At 45.4% G+C, this 20,692-nt stretch overlaps 1 protein-coding gene across 2 annotated transcripts in view; it reads right to left on the reverse strand.

The window, feature by feature from the left end:
• DLG5 (discs large MAGUK scaffold protein 5) overlaps nucleotides 1–20,692 on the reverse strand; it is a 113,296-nt gene that overhangs the window by 59,652 nt on the left and 32,952 nt on the right. The window contains exon 2 of one of the 2 annotated variants that reach the window (XM_039872204.1): nucleotides 9,431–9,499. The exons of the other annotated variant lie outside the window; for it this stretch is intronic. Within the exon in view, the coding sequence (XP_039728138.1) occupies nucleotides 9,431–9,499 (69 nt within the window). The remainder of the gene's footprint in view (nucleotides 1–9,430; nucleotides 9,500–20,692) is intronic. 2 annotated transcript variants of the gene reach the window in all.

Here is a 20,692-nt window from a genome sequence, read left to right on the forward strand (position 1 = left end):
AAGCACATGTTATTTTAAAACCACCACCACAACCAACAGGATTCCTGTGCTCCAAGTCAGACCTCTAGGACCAGAATGTTCTCTAAGGTGGGGCCTGGAGCAACCCTTTCCACGAGCACCTCTCTTCCCCATGGCCTGAGAAGCCTTCTCTCACCTTTCCCCAAAACACTCTGGATTCTCACCCCTGCCCCCTAGAGTTTTGAAAAAAGACGGTTTCTAGCTCTGTGTGGGCTGTGTAACATCTTCTTTTGGCAAATGAAGTCACTTTTAGGAGCTTTAGCCCAGGGCCAGTTCTACACTGTCATGTGATTTGCAGTAACTTACCCAGCTCTCTCACAAGTGGAGCTTCCTCTGGACATGTATCTGATGCCCCTCCTGGAGGTGAACATGACTCAACCTCTAAACAACTCCAGGAGTGGGGTGGGGATGGGACCATCTGTGAAGGACTGACAAACCCAAGAGAGTGGGATAAAAAAACTCAAAGAACACCCAGGAAAAAAGGTATTTCAGTGTTCACAGTCATGAGCAACAGCAGACAACACAGATATTTCAGGCATTAACTTAATCTTCCCAACGATCCCAGATGGGTACTAATATTATCATCCCCATTTCAGAGGTGAAAAAACTGAGGCCCAGCAAGGTTAGCTAATCAGCTCAAAGCTGCACACACAGCAAGCGGTGCCCTAAGATGAGCCCAAGCATCTGGATTCGGAGCACATGCTCCTTGGCACCACGCCTTACTGCTTCCCAAATGACAACCGTGAGCAGCATTCACTTCGTACCTGGCAATTTTTGAAATGCTTTCCATACATCATCCCGTTCAATACCCTTAAGGGAGATATTTGTGTTATTCCCATTTTACAGATCAAGAAACAAAATCTTATCAAGGTTAAGTAAAATGTCCAGGTCACAGAGCCAGAAGATGATAGCACTAAACCTCCCTCTATGACCCCTGAACCTAAGGCCTAAAAGTTCACAAACTTTTTGATGTTAGGCCCTCTTTACACTCTTAATAAATGACTGAGGATTCCAACGAGCTTTTGTTTATATGGGTTATATCTATCTAACGATAATTTTTAAATATCTACCAAATTAAAAATGACCAAAAACCTATTGCAGGTTAAAGTACAAATTAGTCATTGATAGAGGGTCACAGGGATGGGGAGCATGGCATAAGAATGCAGTAAGGTAATGGCTATGTGTAGAGGGAAGATAATCAGGGGGATCGTTTCTAATCAATGTACTATACCTGAAACTAATAATAAAATAAAATAAAATGCTTTAAAAAACCCATTACATATTCACTTCAGATTTCATTTATGAAAAATTAACTATCTTTTTCATTACAAAACAAAAAATGTAGTGAGAAGAGCGGCATTGCTTTGCATCTTTGTAACGCTGCTTCACGTCCGACTTAATACAGCAGCCAGAGTCTCATATCGGTGCAATTATCACACACCATGATAGAACCTTTAGAAAACTCCACCCTACAGTGGAGTGTTTGAGAGGATGAGAATGGAAAAGGCAAGTGACATATTGGTGTCATTATAAAAAGTTTGACTTCACCAGCCCCTTGAAAGGACCTCAGGAACACCAGGCCACGCTTTGAGAACAGCTGCTCTGTGCTATACTCAAGTCCAAGAAGTACCAAAGAAATACCAAATCTCAAGTTTCAGAACCGAAAAGCACCACCAGGCATAGCAACCTGCCTCCAGGAAGATAAAGGATTTTCACCTCATTTTACAAATGCAGCAGAAAGGTACATCCCTTGGCTTTCGCAGAAGCTGGAGAGAGAAGCAGCAGCAGGACAAAAGGAGGGGTCAACAGATCTGTTACTGCACAGTCATGACCTATTGTCTCAGTCTCCAGCAGGGTGAGGCCACTCTGTCTGCAGTTGTGAGAACCTGAGGTAGCTGATCATGCAGACAATGGAGTGAGTGCCGACTTTTGCTCACCACAGCCTTAGTGCTGGGTTCTGTACTAAACGCAATCAGTCCTGACCTCATTAATTCCCATGGTGTCCTCCCAGGTATGTGCTATGATCACCCTGTAAGAAAATGACATTGAGAGAGACTGCACGGGTAGGATAGCGGGAGGTCCCCATGCAAATTCAGCTCTAAATCCAGAGCCAAGGCCTCAACCCCTATGCTACACTGCCTCCTAGCAGGAGTGGCCTCCTGTTTCCTTTCCTTTTCCCCTTCAAAGGCTTGAAAATCCATAAAACACACAAAAGTAAGGCCACCCAGACCTGAGAAGCCATCAAACGGTAGGCCCTCTGACTCAGGTGACATGTTGACTGGGTGCTTCTGTCCTTTCACAATAAGAAAGGCGGAGGACATGGGAGCCACGGGGGACCTCAAGAAGAGTCCCAGATGTGCCAAGCCAGGAAGTTCAAAACAACAGCAACTGTTATAGAAAACCCATTCCATCCCCATTCAAATAAAAGGTTTTCCCTGTAACTTGCATCTCAGGGTTGAAAGGCGTTTTGAAGATGACACAGTCCTCCCATCCAAGAGGTTGCCAAACTGCCCCATATGGCCACCAAGACTGTTTGAACTCCTCCACGGTGAGGGAACTCACTACTTCACAGCAAAGCCTATTTAATCTCTCCCCCTAAAATGATTATCTGTACTGAGTTAAAAGCTGTCTCTATTTCCCCAACTGACTCTATATCTACTCCTAAGGGCCACAAGTATAACTGTAATTCCTCTTCTACACAACAGATCTGCTAGTATTGAAAACAACTACCAAGTCCCTTTACCACTACCAGAATAGCTAAAATAAAAATGTGGCAACACCACATGCTGGCAAGGATGCAGAGAAACTGGAATTTTTTTTCAAATGTTGCTGGTGGGAATATACAATGATACAGCCGCTTTAGAAAATACTTTGGCAGTCTTTTTATAAAGTTAAACATGCACATATCATACCACCCGGTAATCCTACTCCTAATATTTACACAAGACAAATGACAATTTATGTTCACCAAAACCAGCACACAACTCTTTACAGTAGCTGGTGAATGGATGAACAACAGCATTACAATCCTACAATGGAATATTATTCAGCAATAAAAAGGAATGAGCAAACTACCATCACACACAAGAGCATGGGGGAAATCAAAAATGACTTACGTCATTAAGTGAAAGAAGCCAGAAACAAAAGGCTATATACTATACGATTCCATTTATATGATATTTATATGAGAAAAGGCAAAACTACAGGGGCAGAAAAGAGATCAGTGGTTGCCTGGGCCTGAGGGTGGAGGCACTAAAGACAGACTACAAAGCCGCAGAAGGAAATTTTTCTGGGTGAACGAACTGTTCTAAGGTGTATCTTAATTATGGCAGCGGTTAAACGACTATACATTTTTTGGAGTCAAAACTCATTGAATTGTACACCTGAAACTTAACTGGATTTCGTTAACCAATGTTACCATAAAATAAATAAATTAATTTTTTTTAAAGCTCATTGAACTATATACTAAAAAGGGTAAATTTTACTGCATGTTATTATACCTCAATGAACATGACCTTAAAATAAATTGTTTAAAAAAAAAAAATCTGTGGTGCCCTAAACTAAAGCCATTATCCCAGGAATGGTGTGGCTGGTGAAGAGATGTGGATTGTCAAGCCCCTCACCAGTCACTGCAGTTACAGGAAACATTTTAAGTAATAAGCAAAATAAAACTAACTTCAAGTGAGTTGTCCAAAAAATGTCAAACGCCTTTTCCTCTGTTCTGCCCTGTGCAGTTGTTCTTTTCGATTCAAGTACAAAACCGTCTACTCTCCCTGGCTCTACTCCTTCCTCTTCCCAAATCTGGAGCCTACTTGGGAGACAGTAGATTTTCCTTCCCTTTTTGGTGTCCAAGATAGGATTCAGGGGAAAGGGATTTGAACTGGACTAAAATAGATCCAAAAGGAGTGCTGGATGATGCCAGGAAAGCTGGCACAGACCCTGGAGTTCAGACAAGGTGCTGTCACTCACCTGGGCCTTGATGTGAGAGGGACAGCAGGAGCAGGAGTAGGCAGAAGGAACAGAGTTACCCTGGCTGGTTTTCTTGGCCATAAGCCTCTTTGTCGTTAGCTCCCTCTTCACCACGCTCCAGCAGACCTCGAAGGCTGCCCCCTCGGTTTTATTTACAGCTGAACAGAGGTCATAACTCTGCTTCAGAGCCCTGTGGGCCATGGTGCCAGAAGCCAAGGAGGAAATTGGCACCAGTCAAAAGTGGTCAGGTGGAGTGGAGATGCCGAGGTAAACTTCCTGGCCACCTCTAGGCCCTGGCTGTCAGGGGAGAAGCTAAGGAGCAGCAGAACATAGTCATCAGAAGCAGGAGAGAGCAAAACCAAACCAAGCTCACCTCCAACCCAGGAGAGCCAGAACTACTGGGAGAGACAGCCCCCTTGTCCTGAGCCAGTGTTTCTGAAAGCACCTTAGCTTCAGGAGAGAAGCTGGTAGAAATGCACATTTCAGGTACCACCCAGAACTACTGAATCAGAAACCTTAGGGGTGATCCCCTCCAGGTGATTCTGAAGCCTGAAAAAGTGAGAGACTCTCTAGTCTGCACCAAAGTTGCATTCGCTGGCTAGTTAACTTTTTCTTTTGGTTTTACTGGCTGTCTAGTAGCCACTGCACTTAAAGGCATCATGCATTAATGAAATGCAGAGAGGGTACCTTCCTTAACAATAAAAGCCCAGGGGGATGCCCTCCTTGGTCCCTGCAAGCCCACAGCTCAGCTCCTCTCAGGACTTAGAGTGAGAGGAGGTTAGATTCCAATGCAGCAGCTGCAGTCTTGCCCAGCTCCCAGATCTCCTCCTGGATAAGCTACCTGCTCTCTAATCTTCGACTCCAGGTCAGCTTTGCTGAAACCCAAACCAAGACATGTGGCGATGGCCTATTGCTTCTTCCTGGCTGCTCTTGTGTATGCAGCACCATTCTTGAAAGGCTCAACTTAAGGATCATCTCCTCCCTGAAACTTACTCTGGCTCCCCTCATCAGAAATAACTGCTCTTTCCCCGAGCTATCTATTTCTTTCTGTTTTACACAGAGCAGATGGCTAGTCACTTACACTTCCGGTGCTATGGTCTGAATGTTTGTGTGCCTCCCAAAATTCCTATGTTGAAATCCTAACCCCCAAGGTGTGGCATTAGAAGGTGGAGCCTTTGGAGTGATTAGTCATGAGGGTAGAGACAGTCACAAATGGATTAATGAATTATAAAAGGGACCCCAAAGCACACTCTCCCCAATTCTGCCATGTGTGGTTACAGCAGGAAGGTGCCTCTATGAAGCAAGAAGTGGGCCCCATCGGTCACTGAATCTGCCTTGAACTTGGACTTCCCAGTCTCCAGAACCATGAGAAATAAATGTTTGTTTCTAAGCCACCCAGTCTGTGTGATATTTGTCGTAACAGCCTTGATGGACTGAGACACCTGGCTGAGATCAGAGGCCAGGCCCCTCTACAATCCCTGCGAGCACTGACCATGTGCTCCAAGAAGAGACCTGCTCCTATTCATCTGATGAACTGAGGGAAAACAGACTGATCCCAAAGGGCCAGACAAGGAAGGATCAGGGGGCACAGGAAGTCGGGGTACTGCCCTGCCTCCACGATGACTCGGCTCATCTTCCCTGTTGACTAGAAGCTGCACTTTCAAGGAATCTTCACTGGGATATGAAGGATGCCCTCCAGCTCCTTCTCCTACCAACAAGCCAGGAGACATCTCTGTTTAATGAGAAATCTCTCTTGTCACTTCAATTTGCATGAAATTTAAGACTTGTTTTATAAATGCCACCCAAGAATTCTCTTTTCCTTAAAACTTCTCTAGTTATCCAAGATGAGAAATAAAAGGCACCAGAGAAATCAGGTCAGGAGAAAAGTATCGATTGGTTGAAACGGGTGTGCAATCCCTGGGCAGATCTGTGGGGCCTACCAATGGGGCAGATTATTTAATAAAGGGCTGCACGGAGTAAGGGGAGGCCTCAAAGAAGCCACAACACTTAACAGATGAAAACTCCCTGAAGGCCTCAGCAAAAAGACACTGCAACCTTTAAAACTGTTAGTTGGCAAGAGCATGGTGTGTTGTTAGTGGGGTCAAGCTAGAGAGCTGAAACTGGACAGACCACCTGAGGATCTAATGCTAATCAGGCAAGCCAATCAGGTACTAGCTGTCACTAAGAAAATACGATATATTCAAGACTTCATCTACCAATTTCTCTTATGCCGAATATAACTTGCCATTCTTTTCCCAAATGTTCTTTGTTAGGGAGATATATGTGGGAAAGTGAAAGTGATATTTTTATTCTAAGACCTAGCTTTTGCCTTTCTTTTAGGTTCATGGAGAAAGATCAAGAACAAACAAAAACAGCTAGTCTTCATCTGACTTACCAGAGGCCCCTTCTGCCAGGGCTAGGGTACACCTGCGAAGATCAGGGAAGGAAGAGCTCTGCCAAACATAAGGTGAGGCTGAGCCAGGAGGGAGTCTCCGGGAGGTAGTGCAATGGAGGATCCTGTGGCTGACCCTAACATTCATTCTACACCAGGGAGCTCATCCAAGCTAGACATAGACATTCCAGCTCTCTTGCCAGGCATTGGGTTAGGCCAGCCCATCTCAATCCTCAAGGGCTGCTACAACATGCGGCTGCTGGGCCCCACCCTCGCAACTTCTGATGTAGCAGGTATGGCGCGAAGCTCAGGAACCTGCATTTCTACCAAGTGCCTGAATGCTGCTGGTCCAGGGCTACACTATTTGAGCCACTGATTTGGACAAAGACAGGCAACCCAATACTGAGAGACTATGCCGAGGGACTTCTGGGGAAGGCTTCTTTGCTCATAAGGAGACACCAGAGGAGGTAACCCTGTCCAGTCTCTGGACCATTTGTGACAATGGAGATGTTCTTTTACCTGCTCTGTCCAATTTGGTAGCCACTAGCCAGAGTCGACCACAGAGTACTTGAAATGTGACTAGGGTGACTGTTGAAACTAGAAATTTTAATTGTGTTTCATTTGAATTATTCTGAATTTAAAAGCCATTTTGGTTCCCGTCATGGAAATCGTAGCCCTGGATATCGTCAGGTCTGGATATAATGGCTAGAACATGCTGCTACATATCCTTGACCATCAATCAGCCTAAAGGGTAAGACACCACACAGAGGATCGCAGATCCACATCCTGATGTACTCAGCCCAGATCGGTGCTTCTTATTATGTGAGATCACACATTTCTTTATTGTTTAAGGCAATGTGAGTAGGTAACCCCTACTGCTGCACCCACAAAGACATGGAAGTCAGCCTGCAGAAAAATGGAGCTACTCACCCCAAGGACAACGTCACCAAACGCAGAAGAGTGAGAGAAGCAAATCTTGGTTCTCGGTGAACTTAAGAGGTTTTGACCTGAAAGGGTGCAACCTGGTCTTTCAGCATTCAAGATCTGGGCACAGACAGCATTGCTTCCTGCCTGCCTGCTGACAAGTATCCGGGGACACTGCTGACAACTCCATCCCAAGGTTCATTAGGTGTGTGGGGAACCGAATGTTGGGTTACTGACAAAAGGCTTCTTCCAGAGCATGTGAAAGTCCAGCTACACAAAACACACCTCCTGCTCTGGCTTAAAATTCCACCATTAACGATATTTGCTATGGTTTAAGCGATAGATCTCTCTGGAACCCCTTTTTAAATGCAAATGATCCTAGGAAAGGTACTGCCTTAAGCCTTGAAGTGTCCATGTGAATGAGTCTGTGACATATCTGTTAGATCATTGGACCTTGTACCCAAGGGGAGGAGGGAGCAAAAAAGGGTGAGACATGAGAGGGGCAAGAGGTGCCCTCAGGCTCCACCAGTTCAGTTTTACAAAAGCCTCACCTTACCGCTCTCCTTATCCTGACCGCCCCCCACCACATGCACTTCCTGAAAGGTGGTCCCAAGTTCAAAAATCGGACAATCCCATCATTCAATCAATGTGTCTCATGGACCCAAAGTAGGAAGGATGAAGTGATACTCAGCAGCTCTTGACTATGGTCCCAAGAGTCCTCCCTGAAGCCTAAACAGGATAAAGGAGCCTGTGAGGGGCTGAATTGTGTCCCCCCAAAAGATGATCAAGTCTTAATCCCCAGTAAATGTGAATGTGACCTTATTTGGAAATGCGGTCTTTACAGATGATCAAGTTAAGATGAGGTCATACTGGAGTATGGAGGACCCCAAACCAATGACTGGTGTCCTTTTTAAGAGGGGAAAACTGGAGACAGACACACAGGGAGAACATCATCTGAAGATGAAGGCAGAGACTGAGGTGATACATCTACAAGCCAAGGAATGTCAAAGATTGCCAACAACCACGAGAAGCCCGGAGAGGCCTGGAACAGATCCTAACCTAGTGCCTTCAGAGGGGGCATAGCCCTGCCAACACGGCACCTTGATCTTCAAGACTTCTAGCTCCCAGAACTGTGAGAGAATACATTTCTGTCTTGTAAGCCACTCAGTTTGTGGTACTTTGTTATGGCAGCCCTAGCGAATAAATGCAGTACCCCACTACTGTACCTGTCTTCCCTTCTCATCCCTCTGACCTCACTTATTCATTTAACTGTTTCCCCCATAGACCCTAAGACCCACAAGCACAGGCACCACACCTGCCTCTTCACCACATCCCAAGCCCACTTCTGGCACACTGGAGGCGTCTGTAACGATAGTCAATTAACACACGAAAGGTCTGCTCTGGCTAGCTGTGGAATCTCTGGCAACAGACTCCCCTCCGTCTATATGAAGGAAAACCAAATAAATAGACCAGATAATCTCTGTGAGCCTTTCTGACTCAAAAACTACAGGACTCACCACTAAAGGTGTATCTAACCATCAAGGTCAGATCAGAACACCAGAAACCACACTAAGAGTATTATATAGAGGGCATGTAAAAGGCAGTGTGTCACAGAAGTATGGGACAGCTATAGGACTATGACAACCTTTCTGCTGGGATGTCTTCAGTGAAATGAAAGCACACTATGGGCTTCTGGAAACATATCCATTCTAGCATGGACTGGCTACTCCTGTCCCTAAGGCAACAACTGCAGTGGGCTGTCCCTGGTTACAAAGGACAGCATCAAAAGGGGCCAGTCTCATGGATGGGTGGCTTTGGATGGGTGGGGCAACAGGCTCACTGATAAGTCTTACGCCCTGAGTAGGTGAAAAAAACAGCAATATATGTGCCTCTCCCAGCACCCACCTCCCTTCCAGTGCTGGGGCCAGATTTTTGCCCTCCTCCATTAAGAGAAGGTTTTGCTGATTAGAGAAGATGTGAATGGAATCAACGGAAGCTGACCCCATGAGTGATTTGAAAGGTGAGGGCCAACTTCCCATCCCACGAATCCAGGACTGCCCTGGCTCACACCCACACCCTTTTCCTGCCTGGTGTAGAAAGAGGGGCATGTGGGAAGGTGGTACTCACCCACACTGCTGAGGGAGCTGCTGCTTTCTGAGTCTGAGGGCATGATGGACAAGACGCTGTAGGTGGAGCCTGGGGACAGAAAGGGAAACCATTTGTTACTAACTCCAAAGGGGTCTCTTGTCTATGCCCCAGACCACTGTCAAACCAATGGATCTTCAGTCATCACCAGGCTGAGTACCCACACTGCACCAGGGACTGGAAATCAGATTCAAGGGGCCAAGAAGGGGAGGTGCGGTCAGCAGGGCCTAGTGTTTGGTGTTTCTGCCTCACCTCCTGCCACCCTTTTGCTCTGGAGACCGATCTATGCACAGGTAGAGGGGAACCTGGCCTCAGTCAGCTGGCTTCTTGTTGGGATACCTGAAGAAAAGCTTAGCAAGGGAGCAACAGGTCCCAGGTTAAATAGAGTCCAGAGAGTCCCAACAGATTTTTATCAGTATGACTCTGGCTTCCATGCAGAGGGTAGCAGAGCATAAATTAAACATCTGTGGACTATTTGTTCTTTTTGCCTGATGATTCTGCTCTTAGTATTCAAGCTCAGTCCTTAATAATTTAGCCAGTATTTGCCCCCTTACTAAAAATTACTCATGAAATTATCAGCAATTACGTTGTCATTAAAGCATCAGAGAAAATCTCTGGGTCAGGAAACCCAGTTTCTGAACCCAGCTCTTATCCACGTGTGAGTAGCTGGGCAAATTGCTTCAGTATTCTGAAACTCTGTTTCCTGGTCTATAAAATAAAGCAGTTTAACCAGATAGCTTACAAGGTCCTTTCCCCTGTCCCATTTTAGCAATTACATTCTCCACTGATTAATGAAAAAAGAAGGTATGCTTTGTTTATCAGGTCTACAAGGGACACAAAATTAAGAGGGTGCGAAGACTCAGACTAAATTGAGAGTCAAAAAAAGCACAACATGCAGAGATGGTGGGTCAAAAAACCAAGAAAATGGGAAGGATGCAATGTTTTGTTCTAGAACCAAAAGAATTATACAATGAAAAGGTATATATACAGGGCAGAGTGAGCCAGAAATGAGTGAGCCAGAGATGAGATTTTAGTCGTAAGGCCTTTGAACAAACCTTAGGACTTTAGTGTCAGAAAGTGGCCAAGAATTACTGAGATTTTGGGCTCTGAGACCAGAAATGTTGGGGACAAGTTTAAGGGGTTCTTTCCCATCTCAGCTCTTGACAAGCCACCTATGTGTGCACACTCTCAGGAGGGAAAGAAGAGAGATAAAGAGATGGGGGTAGATAGGAGAGAGGGAGAGAAAGAGACACTCATGGCGAGGAGGAGACCGCCTGGGGACAGAAGAGACCCCAGGGAAGACCTAAGGGGAGGACATGAAGACCACACATGGAGGACAGAGAGATGAAGAGCCGTGGTACAACAGTGCACACGTGAGCTAACAGGTGTGCCCACCTGAAAAAGAGATGAAAGGGGAGAGAAAAAGAGAAAAGAAGAAAAAAGGGACTTCGGTAAAAACTAAAACGGTGGCCAGGAACGAACGTTAAAGCATTTTCTGAGAATCTCTGAAGAACTAGTGGGTGTTTAGCATGGACTGTAGAGGATGATTAGGGGAGTAGGCAGGTGTTTTGTCTTCAAGAAGGACCGCCAGAAGGGATTCAATTTGTTCATTACAGCTTCCAGCAGCAGAACTGGCAACAGCAAGTAGATGCTGGAGAAAGCTGCAGGTCAGGATGGCCTAACAGGCAATGCTGCCCCAAGATCCCTGGCAAGGATATCAGAGGGGAATTTGCACATAATATGAAGGAAGATAGAACCAGAAAAATGAAAAATGAATAGTAATGTTCAATAAAAATACCCCTGTACTTCAAGTTCAACCCACACTATTCATTTTACTGTCCATTCAACACTTCTGCATTTTTGTCTTAAATAATGAGCATCTCAAATCGTCACTCTCCCCAGATCGTAAATGTTAAGCATTGTGTAAAGATCTGTGAACTAAAGTCAGATGTAATTCAGGCAATCCATTGATGTCTTCTAAGAACAAGAGTAGAACATAGTGCCTATATTTTTAAACTCGACTGCCATCTTCTTATCTTTTTTTTTTTTTATGGGGGCAAGGAAGGCTCGTCGGCTGGTATGTTGGTGGACTGTTTTCAAAAGATGCCTCCTTGGAAAAGCAGGCACAAATAAACTCTCCCACTCACACCTAATCCTGCTCGCAACACTGAGAACACCCAGCTGGTGCTCCGGTAGATGCTCCCTGCAGGAACGTCTTGCTTCTTTCTTATTATTGGCATCAGCAGTGTCCCATCTTCCAGTAAACCACCCCTCCTCTTCAGACTGTCGCTCTCCTCCCCCATGGCAAGTTTCCACTGTTAATTAAACTTGGCAGACACCCTTCTCTCTCTTCTCCCATCTCCTGCCCTGGCTGGGGGAGTCAACTGACCAATCAACGCATTCTGTTCCTCTTCCTTGACCCTAAAGTCCTGAAAGGGATCTGGGGCCTGACCTAGGGGGCAGTGTGACATCTCTGTCTGCATCTGTGGGTATCACTACCCCCAAGTCAGCCGGCAGGGCTCCTGGGATCTAGGGGTGGGGGCCAGCAGGGAGCGATTAAAATTGGACAGGGTCCAGTTTTTACAATGTTCCCAGGCCTTAGACGTCATTCGGGGCAGAGGGAGGCCCAAAGACGATGTTGTCTTGGTCATGCTTTGTCTCTTCAGCTATTGTTGTCTTAAAAAGCTTGTGTGGTCAGGACTGTCGGGAAAAAGCAAAGGAGTCACTCTCCTCCAAAGTCACACGGTGTCCTTTCGAAGCCAGTGCTTCTGAGGAGCGGGTGCTGGGAGTCAACTGCCTCTGAGGTTTCACAATCGAGAGGCCAACAGGAGTCCTGTCTCACAGGCATGCACTTCCCTGCCCCTCACAGCCCCATCACTCTTGGCCACGTGAGAGACAATTACCCCCAAGGCTCCCTGAAGGCACCTGCACCCCACCTGCACTGAAACCTAAGGCAGATACTCCACCTCATGGAGAGGCCCAGAGTAACGAGCTTCCCCACCGAACTGCCCCCAGGCCCTCCTCTTCCACCCCTCATAACCACAGGCAGCAGGCACTGTCACTTAGGGCGCTCCCCACAATCTCATGCAACCCTGTGCAGAGGTCCTGAAAGTCAGAGGATCTGACACATTTATAGCAAAGGAGAGCAGAGCATGAGTCCAGGTTTTCATGGCAGTGTGGACCAGAGAAGGGTTCTTTACTGCCACAGGAATTACCCGGGGACCTGCATAAAGTGCAGGTACTGGCTGGGCAGATAGAGTGAGGCCTGAAACTCTACATTTCCAACAAGTGCCCAAAGACCATGGTCCATGGACAGAATAAATGCGGGACACCAAGGCTGACCAGAGTCAGCAGATGGGATGCAAACGAAAGCCATGGCAGAAGCCCTGGGAGAGAACCAGCAAACTCTTTGAGACTAGCCTGGGCCACGTACTGTGTCCTTCCCAAGAGCCCAGCAGGGTCCCTGCTAATTGTGTTTCCTCTATGACTCAGCCCCATCGGATCATAGAGATCACTTCAAAAGAACTTCCACTAAAATCACTCTAGCGATAACGCAGACTATGGGGCACAAGAGACAGAAGAATTTCCCCTAACACAGCCCTCCATTCACCTGGAGCTTGTCAAGGCCACAGTGACTCACACTTTCTCCCTGTGAAACCTACAATGCGGGGGGGACTTGTTTCAGCCTTGAGCCAGCACGCAGTCCTCCCTGAGCTCCCAGGAAGGTGAAGAGAGGCTGGCCTGCCTATCCGACTTGAGACAGCTCTGGTCTGGGAGGACATGCAACCTCACCCCAAGCACCTGAGAAAGGAGAGGGAGAAGGCAAGCTACCATCCCCTCAGGGCTCAGTGACAGAGTGGGCAAGTGCTGCCTGGTCCCAGGGTGAGAGTCACCACCAGGCCACTTGCCTCACCTTGAGACCCTCTCCTAGTTCACACCTGAGGAACCACAACCAGCACACAAATGACAGAGGATGCACATGTTTGCCAGGTTCCCCAACGCATGCCTGAGCCCTGCAAAGCACTAGGCCAGGTCTGACAGAAAAAAGATGAGCAGGGGCTGAGGAGGGTGCGCCACTGCTAGGAGACTCTGGAAGTCTGTGGAAGTCCCTTCCCCTCTCTGAGCCTGGGGCACTGGTCTGTAAACCAAGGCTGCAATGACCAGGATACCGATGGGGCGCCAGCCAGCCTGGCTTCGACTCCCAACTCGGCTACTTAGCAGCTATGTGCCCTCAGGTAAGTTACTCAGCCTCTCCCTGCCTCCATGAGCTTATCTGTAAAATGAGATAACAGGTGTGCTTACCTCACAGAGGATCAACTGAGTTAATGTAAAAAGGGCTTGAAAAAGCACCTACGCAGTCAGCACTCCAAGTGTTAGCTGCTGCTGCTATTATGGTCAAATCATGAACCTTCCAACCTGCCCTTCTCAATCCTTTGATTACCTAAATTGAAAGCTGTACTAGAGTGACACGGTCGCACAGTTCACAGTGACAAACTGCTGGACTATACAACCCTCACTAACAACAATAATAGCAGCTACCAGACACGAAGCACCATTCGTGCTGGGATGTGTAAGCACTGTGTGCATGTTGTTTTGGTTAATTCCCACTTTACAGAGGAGGAAACTAAGGGTTAGAAAAGTTAAGGAACTTGCTTAAGGTCATGGTAGAGCCACTGAGGGGTCAAAAACACAATAGAAATCCAGGCAGTCAAGCCCAAAGTCTGTGCTCCTGATACCTCTATATGATGCTGCTGCCCAGCTCTGAAAGTGGAAGAGCAGTCACGGTGGACTCCATGATTGGAGCTGACCCTGGAGTATGCAGAAGCCAGATCAGCACGGAAGTCACACAAGCAGAACCTGTCACCCTGTGCAAGTGAGAAGTCTCAGAGCAGGGCCTCCTAACCTAGACTTATGGCACCCAGAGTAGACTTGTGGCCTCCCTGTCCTCCTCCCCCCACCAAGAGGATACTCACCAGGCATTGTGAGCTGAGCTAGGCATAGGGACTAAAAGTGGAAAGAGAGGGGGAGGAGCTGTGGCTTCATGGTTGTGATGTGTGGCTGCTGCCTGCCCACTCGGGCACCTATGCCCGTGTGGAGACTGGTCCCAGGTCATGGGCACCCTCACTAAAGAGGACCTCAGGAGGTACTAGGAGGATGGGTCCCTTTGGCTATTAAGAAGCCCTCTTGCAGAACCAGGGTTCAGGATAGCCACGCCCCACCCTAAAGCCTCAGCCTCTGTTCTTTTAAAAATATGGCCCAAGGCTATGAACAGAGACCCAAACTTCAAGGTTGACAAGCCCCAACATTTCAGGGAGATATGGGGTGACTGTGGCCCTGGAACAGAACAGCCACAGAAGCTGGGGCATCTATCAAGGAAGTCCCGCTTCATGCACTCTACACACACACCTCAGGGTGGGGCAATCACCTTCTCCCTGACAGGTACAGAGAGGCTGGCGACACAGACGAGGCTTGCTGTTATCTCTGGGTCAGATGAAGAGGCACTCCCTGGTTTACACAGACCACCCCCCAAAGTATCAGGTTTTTAAGTTAATATTAATAATATCCCCAAACTGAGATATAGCTGCAGTATGCTCCTCAAATTTTTGGAACAAGAATAATGAACTTGCTAAAATATCAGAGTAATGATGCTTATATCCCCTTTTTCGGTGTTCATTATAAGGACCAATATAGTCCATCTTTCAACAGGAATGGGGTGGTGAATGAGGTGTCCATTTCCCAGGTAACTCCAAGGTGTACAGTGTGGGGGTGGCATAAAGAACTCAAGCAGGACCTTGTGGGCCACAGAGAGGAGAGACATGGTCTGATTTACATTTTAATAGGCTCACTGGCTGCTACATTAAATACTGTCCACAGGTAGGGAAGGGTGGAAGCAGGGAAACCAGTCTGACAGCAAATTCAATAATCCAAGGGAGAAATGCTGGTAGCTTGGATGAGGGTGATAAGAGTGGAGCTAGTGAGAAGTGGCTGGATTTGGGCATGTTTGGGAGGTAAACTGAAAGGATCTGCTGACAGACTAAATGTGGAACACGAAAGAAAGAGATGTTAAGGATGACTCCAGGGTTCTTAGCCTGGACACTGGAAGGATGAAGTTGGCTGTTGCTGAGATGGGGAAGCCTGCAGGAAGAATAGTTGGGGGCGGGGGGTGGGGTAGGAGAGGTGGGGAACCATGAGTTCATGTTTGGCCAAGTTAACCACAGGCACCTAAGTGGAGATGTCAGATAAGCAGTTGGATAAATGGTCTGAATTTCAGGGATAAGGATGAGACTACGGATATCATTTGGGAACTGTCAACATATGATCAGTATTTAAAGCAATAAGACTTGATGTGATAACCCAAGGAGGGAGAGTGGACAGAGAGGGCAGCAGAGAAGTCCAAGGAACAAACCCTGAGCACTGGGGGCTGAGGGATGAAAAGAGGAATCAACAAAGAAGACAGAAGAGAAGCAGGCAGTGAGGTAGGAGAGAGCCAACTGGCCAAGTAAAGGACATGAACACAAAAGTATGCAACTAGGGGCTTAGAGAGATGGCCTCATATGCCCAGGATGCCCTGGATACACAACCCTCCTGACTTCTGATCGAACTGTACCTGTACTCCGTTCACTCCCTGAACGTCCCTGGGTATCAAAGAGACTGATATAAATGAGTCAGGAAGTGTTATGAAGAGCCATCAACATACAGTAGGCACCTGACATGTTTTGGCTCAAGTTTTTCTTGAATATACTACACACTCTGACTACTCACAGTAGCTAACATTTTTTGAGTACTTGTCACAGGAAAGGCACTATTTATAAGGATTATTTCACTTACTATTCCTAATAACCACACAAAATAACTGTTACAACTTATTTTCTAGATGGCAAAATGAAGGCTCAGAGGGGCCAAGTAACTTGCCCAAGGCCACAAAGCTAGTAAGTGATGTATCCAGATTCAGACATGATTCTTATCCAATTCTATACTACCTCCTTTCAAACAAGATCAGAAAAACGGAAACTCACCAATTTCTTGTCCCAACAGACAGCAGAGGATATGAGTGGCCATACCCTGCTCAATGACAGCCTTGAGGTGAAAGGCATCTAGGAGTCACAACTGATGGGTCAGTAATTCTGACAAGCAACTATGCCAGGAAGTGGCTTGTGGGCCAGCATTCAGCACTGTGGCCAACATTATCTTTTCCAATAGTGGAAAGGAAGAAAAGGAAGAAAGCTGGTTCTAGTCATCTCTGCTGTACCTTAGGTGTCAGCCTTGTACTCTGCTCCTGGCTTCAACCCCTCCAACCCTGTCACTCCTCTGGCCATCAGCTACTCTGGTCTGCCCAAAGGAGACAAGTACAATCTCTGGAACAAACTAGATAAATATTTCCATCCTGGCTTAGAAGGCAGCAGGAAATAAAATGAACCAATGGGGTTTTGGGAACCTGATCATGACTCTGATGCTCAGACTGAATGCAAAAGAACTGCAAGAGGTGTCTCTCTCCCACTGTCTCCTTAATGTGACATCATCCCCCAAATGACCATTTTCCATTAAATTCAAATCAGGGTAAGCTGAGGAGTCAGCCATAGGAAATGACAGCTCAGGGAACAGCCCAAGTCTCATGGAGTCAGCTGGAAAGTGAACAAAGACATGACACCCTGGGTTGGACAGGTCAGGAACATTCGGTCCACAAAGGCCAAAAAGGACAACTGCAAAGGAAAGGTCTTGTCTTCATCGGTAATGAGCTACTGTTTCTGTCACCTCTCCCTTCAACAGCGTAAACACCTACCTCCTTATCTGCTTTGTGTGGTGCCTTGAAAATTACTGACCACCAAGGCAACTCAGCCTGGGTCCCCATGAGATCATGGATAACTGCTCACTTCCCTACTGCCCCCTACAATATTCCTGCTGACTTTGAACCCACCAAGACCCCTACCGCATGGGTGGGAGGCACAAAGTGACTCTGCACAGTGAAAAGGGCACAGGATCAGGAGATGGATGGACCTGGGCTCTCCCTGGTTTGGCTGACTAATGGGTGACCAGAGGCAAATAATTTTTCTGAGCCTCAGTTTCCTCATCTGAAGGAATGAGGCTATAAAAAGTCTTTATCTGTATTTCACAGGTTGTTATGCCGAGCAAACAAAATAACATGTTGAAAGTACTTTTTAACTGTAAAGAAACTGCTCAAAAATGTTATGTTCTAACCTGCTCTGAAGACCCAAGTCTCATCACTCCCAGACTTCACTGCTAATCTTTCCCAGTTTCCTTCATACCTCTACTCTTTACTGCTAGCCTCATCTCTTCCCAGAAACACCTTTTTCTCTACTCTTACCTCAAAACACAAACAACAACAACAAACATAAGAAAATGAATAAAAGATTCAAGGGATTTAAGATGCCCATGTGACCCAAAGTGATCTCCAGACTCGATGCAAAATCCCTACCACATCCTGATGGCATTTTTTGCAGAAATAGAAAAGCCCGTCCTAAAATTAATATGAAATACCTCCAAGTAGCCAAAACAATCTTGAAAAAGAATTAAAGCTGGAGGATTCACACTTCCTGATTTCAAAACCTACTACAAATCTACAGTAATCAAAACAGTATGGTACTGACATAAAGACAGACATACAGACCAATGGAACAAAATAAAGAGCCCAGAAATAAACCTTTGCTTAGATGGTCAAATAATTTTTAACAGGTGCCAAGATCACTCAATGAGGAAATAACAGTCTTTTCAAGAAATGATGCTGGGAAAACTAGATATCCACATGCAAAAAACTGAATTTGGATCCTTATCTGACACCATATACAAAAACTAACTCAAACTGAATCAAAGTCCTAAAGACAAAAGCTACAACTATAAAACTCTTAGAAGAAAATATAGGGCAAAAGCTTCATGACAATGGATTTGACAGTGATTTCTTGAATATAACACCAAAAGCATAGGCAACAAAAGGAAAAATAGACATATTGTGCTGCATTAAAATTTTTAAAATTTGGTCACCAAAAGACACCATCAACAGAGTATAAAGGCAATGCACAGAATGAGAGAAAATATTTGCGAATCACATATCAGATAAAGGATTACTATCAAAATATATAAAGAACTCCTAAAATTCAGCAATAAAAAAAACCTGATCAAAATATACCTAATATGGTGGTTTCTCAAATGAATTAAACAAATATTCCTCCAAAGAAAATATAAAAACAAAGAGAAAAAATATAAAAACACCCAATAAACACATGAAAAGATGCTCAACATCACTAATCATTAGAGCAATACAAATCAAAACCTCACTCACAATTCTTAGGATGACTATCAAAAAAGTAGAAAATAACAAATGTCAGTGAGAATGTGGAGAAATTGGAACCCTTGTGCACTATTGGTGGGAATGTAAAATGGTATAGCCACTGTGAAAACTAATATGGTGGTTTCTCAAAAGATTAAACCCAGTATTACCATATGATCAAATAGATCCATTTATCCCCAAAAACTGAAAGCAGCATCTCAAAGAGACATTCCTATACCCATGTTCATAGCCGCATTATTCACAACACCTATAATGTAAATGTGTAGATATAACAAGTACACATTGATAGATGATGAATAAATAAGCAAAATGTGGTTTATACATACAATAGAATACTATTCAGCCTTAATAAAGCAGGAAACTTGGATGTATTCTACAATACGGATGAATTTTGAGGACATTATGCTAAATAAAATAAACCAGTCACAAAAAGTCAAATACTGTTTGATTCCATTTATATGAAGTACTTAAGAGTAATCAAAATCAGAGACAGAAAGTAGAATGGTGGCTGCCAGAGGCTGGGTGGGGAGGGGGAAATGGGGAGTTACTGTTTAATGGTATAGTCTCCATTTTACAAGATGAAAAGAGTTCTGGATATGGATGGTGGTGACGGTAGTGATGCTAGACAGGGCAAATTCCCCCGAGTGGGGCCTGCACCGAGAGAGACAGTTCTTGACTGAGCGTAGAAAAGAATTCAAGCGCATGCCAGAGTTAGGTGAAAGGAAAATTTATGAGAAGGGGTAAGCCTCCCTAGACAGAGCGTGGTCTCTTCTCAGAGGCAGACAGTGAGAGAGCCTAAGAGAGACTCACAGGGACAGACAGAGACAGACAATGAGAGGGACTGAGAGAAAGACACTGCGAGGGAATTCAGTTTATTATCAGTTTATATATAAGAATATATCATTATTAGTTTCTATTAATTATAGTTTAAAGGCTTTGTTTACCCATTTTCACTTGATGGTATGGCATACAGCATGAAAAGGTAAGAATATGTAGCATGAAATGCCTGCTGGCCATTCCAAGCCTTTGATCCATAGGTTCTCCATGGTTTTAGCGGTAGAGAATGTGTTTATTTTGTGTAGGGGATGACTTAAAAGCTTTGTTTTCCTTTTTTCCCTTCACGGTATGGATAAATGGTTTGTTAGTAATCCCAGCAGAAATCTTCCTTTTTTCTGCAGGTTTCCTCATGGTGTAGTCATAGAGCTGATCAGCATTCTGCAGTCTCTGAATATAGCTTGATTTAACTTTTAGTTCTCTTGCCTCTGCCCTCCAGTAGTAGCACATTATAAATGTATTTAATACCACTGAACTATATACTTAAATATGGTTAGGATGGTAAATTTTATGATATATGTTTCTTATCACACACAAAAAATTGGAACCCAAAAACCCAACAGTGAAGGAAAAAAAAAAATAAAGGCTTTATCTCTCATTATAGTTATATAAAATCTCTAGGCATTCAGGGTAGTCCAAACTCCATCTAGTGTCACACAATCCTACAATGACTTTGGTCTCTACAAGCAAAAACCCCAGCTCCTCAGCCCTGGAACTCAAGAATGCCTGAGGTTTTTGAGCACAGGAATAAGAGCAGGGATGAGGTCCAGAAACTGTCTCCAGCAACTGTGAACACAAAATATGGAAAGAGGGAAGGTCTAGAAGTAAAGAAATTATTAGGATAATTCTGCAAGAATATCCCTGAACTACTGGTAAAAGGATGCAGGCTGGGAAGGACCACAACAGACTGTACAGAGGTGGGAAGGATGGGATGAGGAAGACCGTGGGTGGGGAGTGGTGAAGGAAGATGTTGGGGATTGGGGTGTCTGCGAAGGTACTACAGTGAAGAGAGGCAGAGAACTGAAGAGAACCAGTTAAGAGGGATGATGAGATTGTTGAGACTCAGGCTTAATGTGCTAAAGAAAATCCCTGTGCAGACAGCCTGA

Source organism: Pteropus medius, unplaced genomic scaffold, assembly GCF_902729225.1.
Source record: "Pteropus medius unplaced genomic scaffold, Ma_sr-lr_union100, whole genome shotgun sequence".
NCBI classification, from domain to species: domain Eukaryota; kingdom Metazoa; phylum Chordata; class Mammalia; order Chiroptera; family Pteropodidae; genus Pteropus; species Pteropus medius.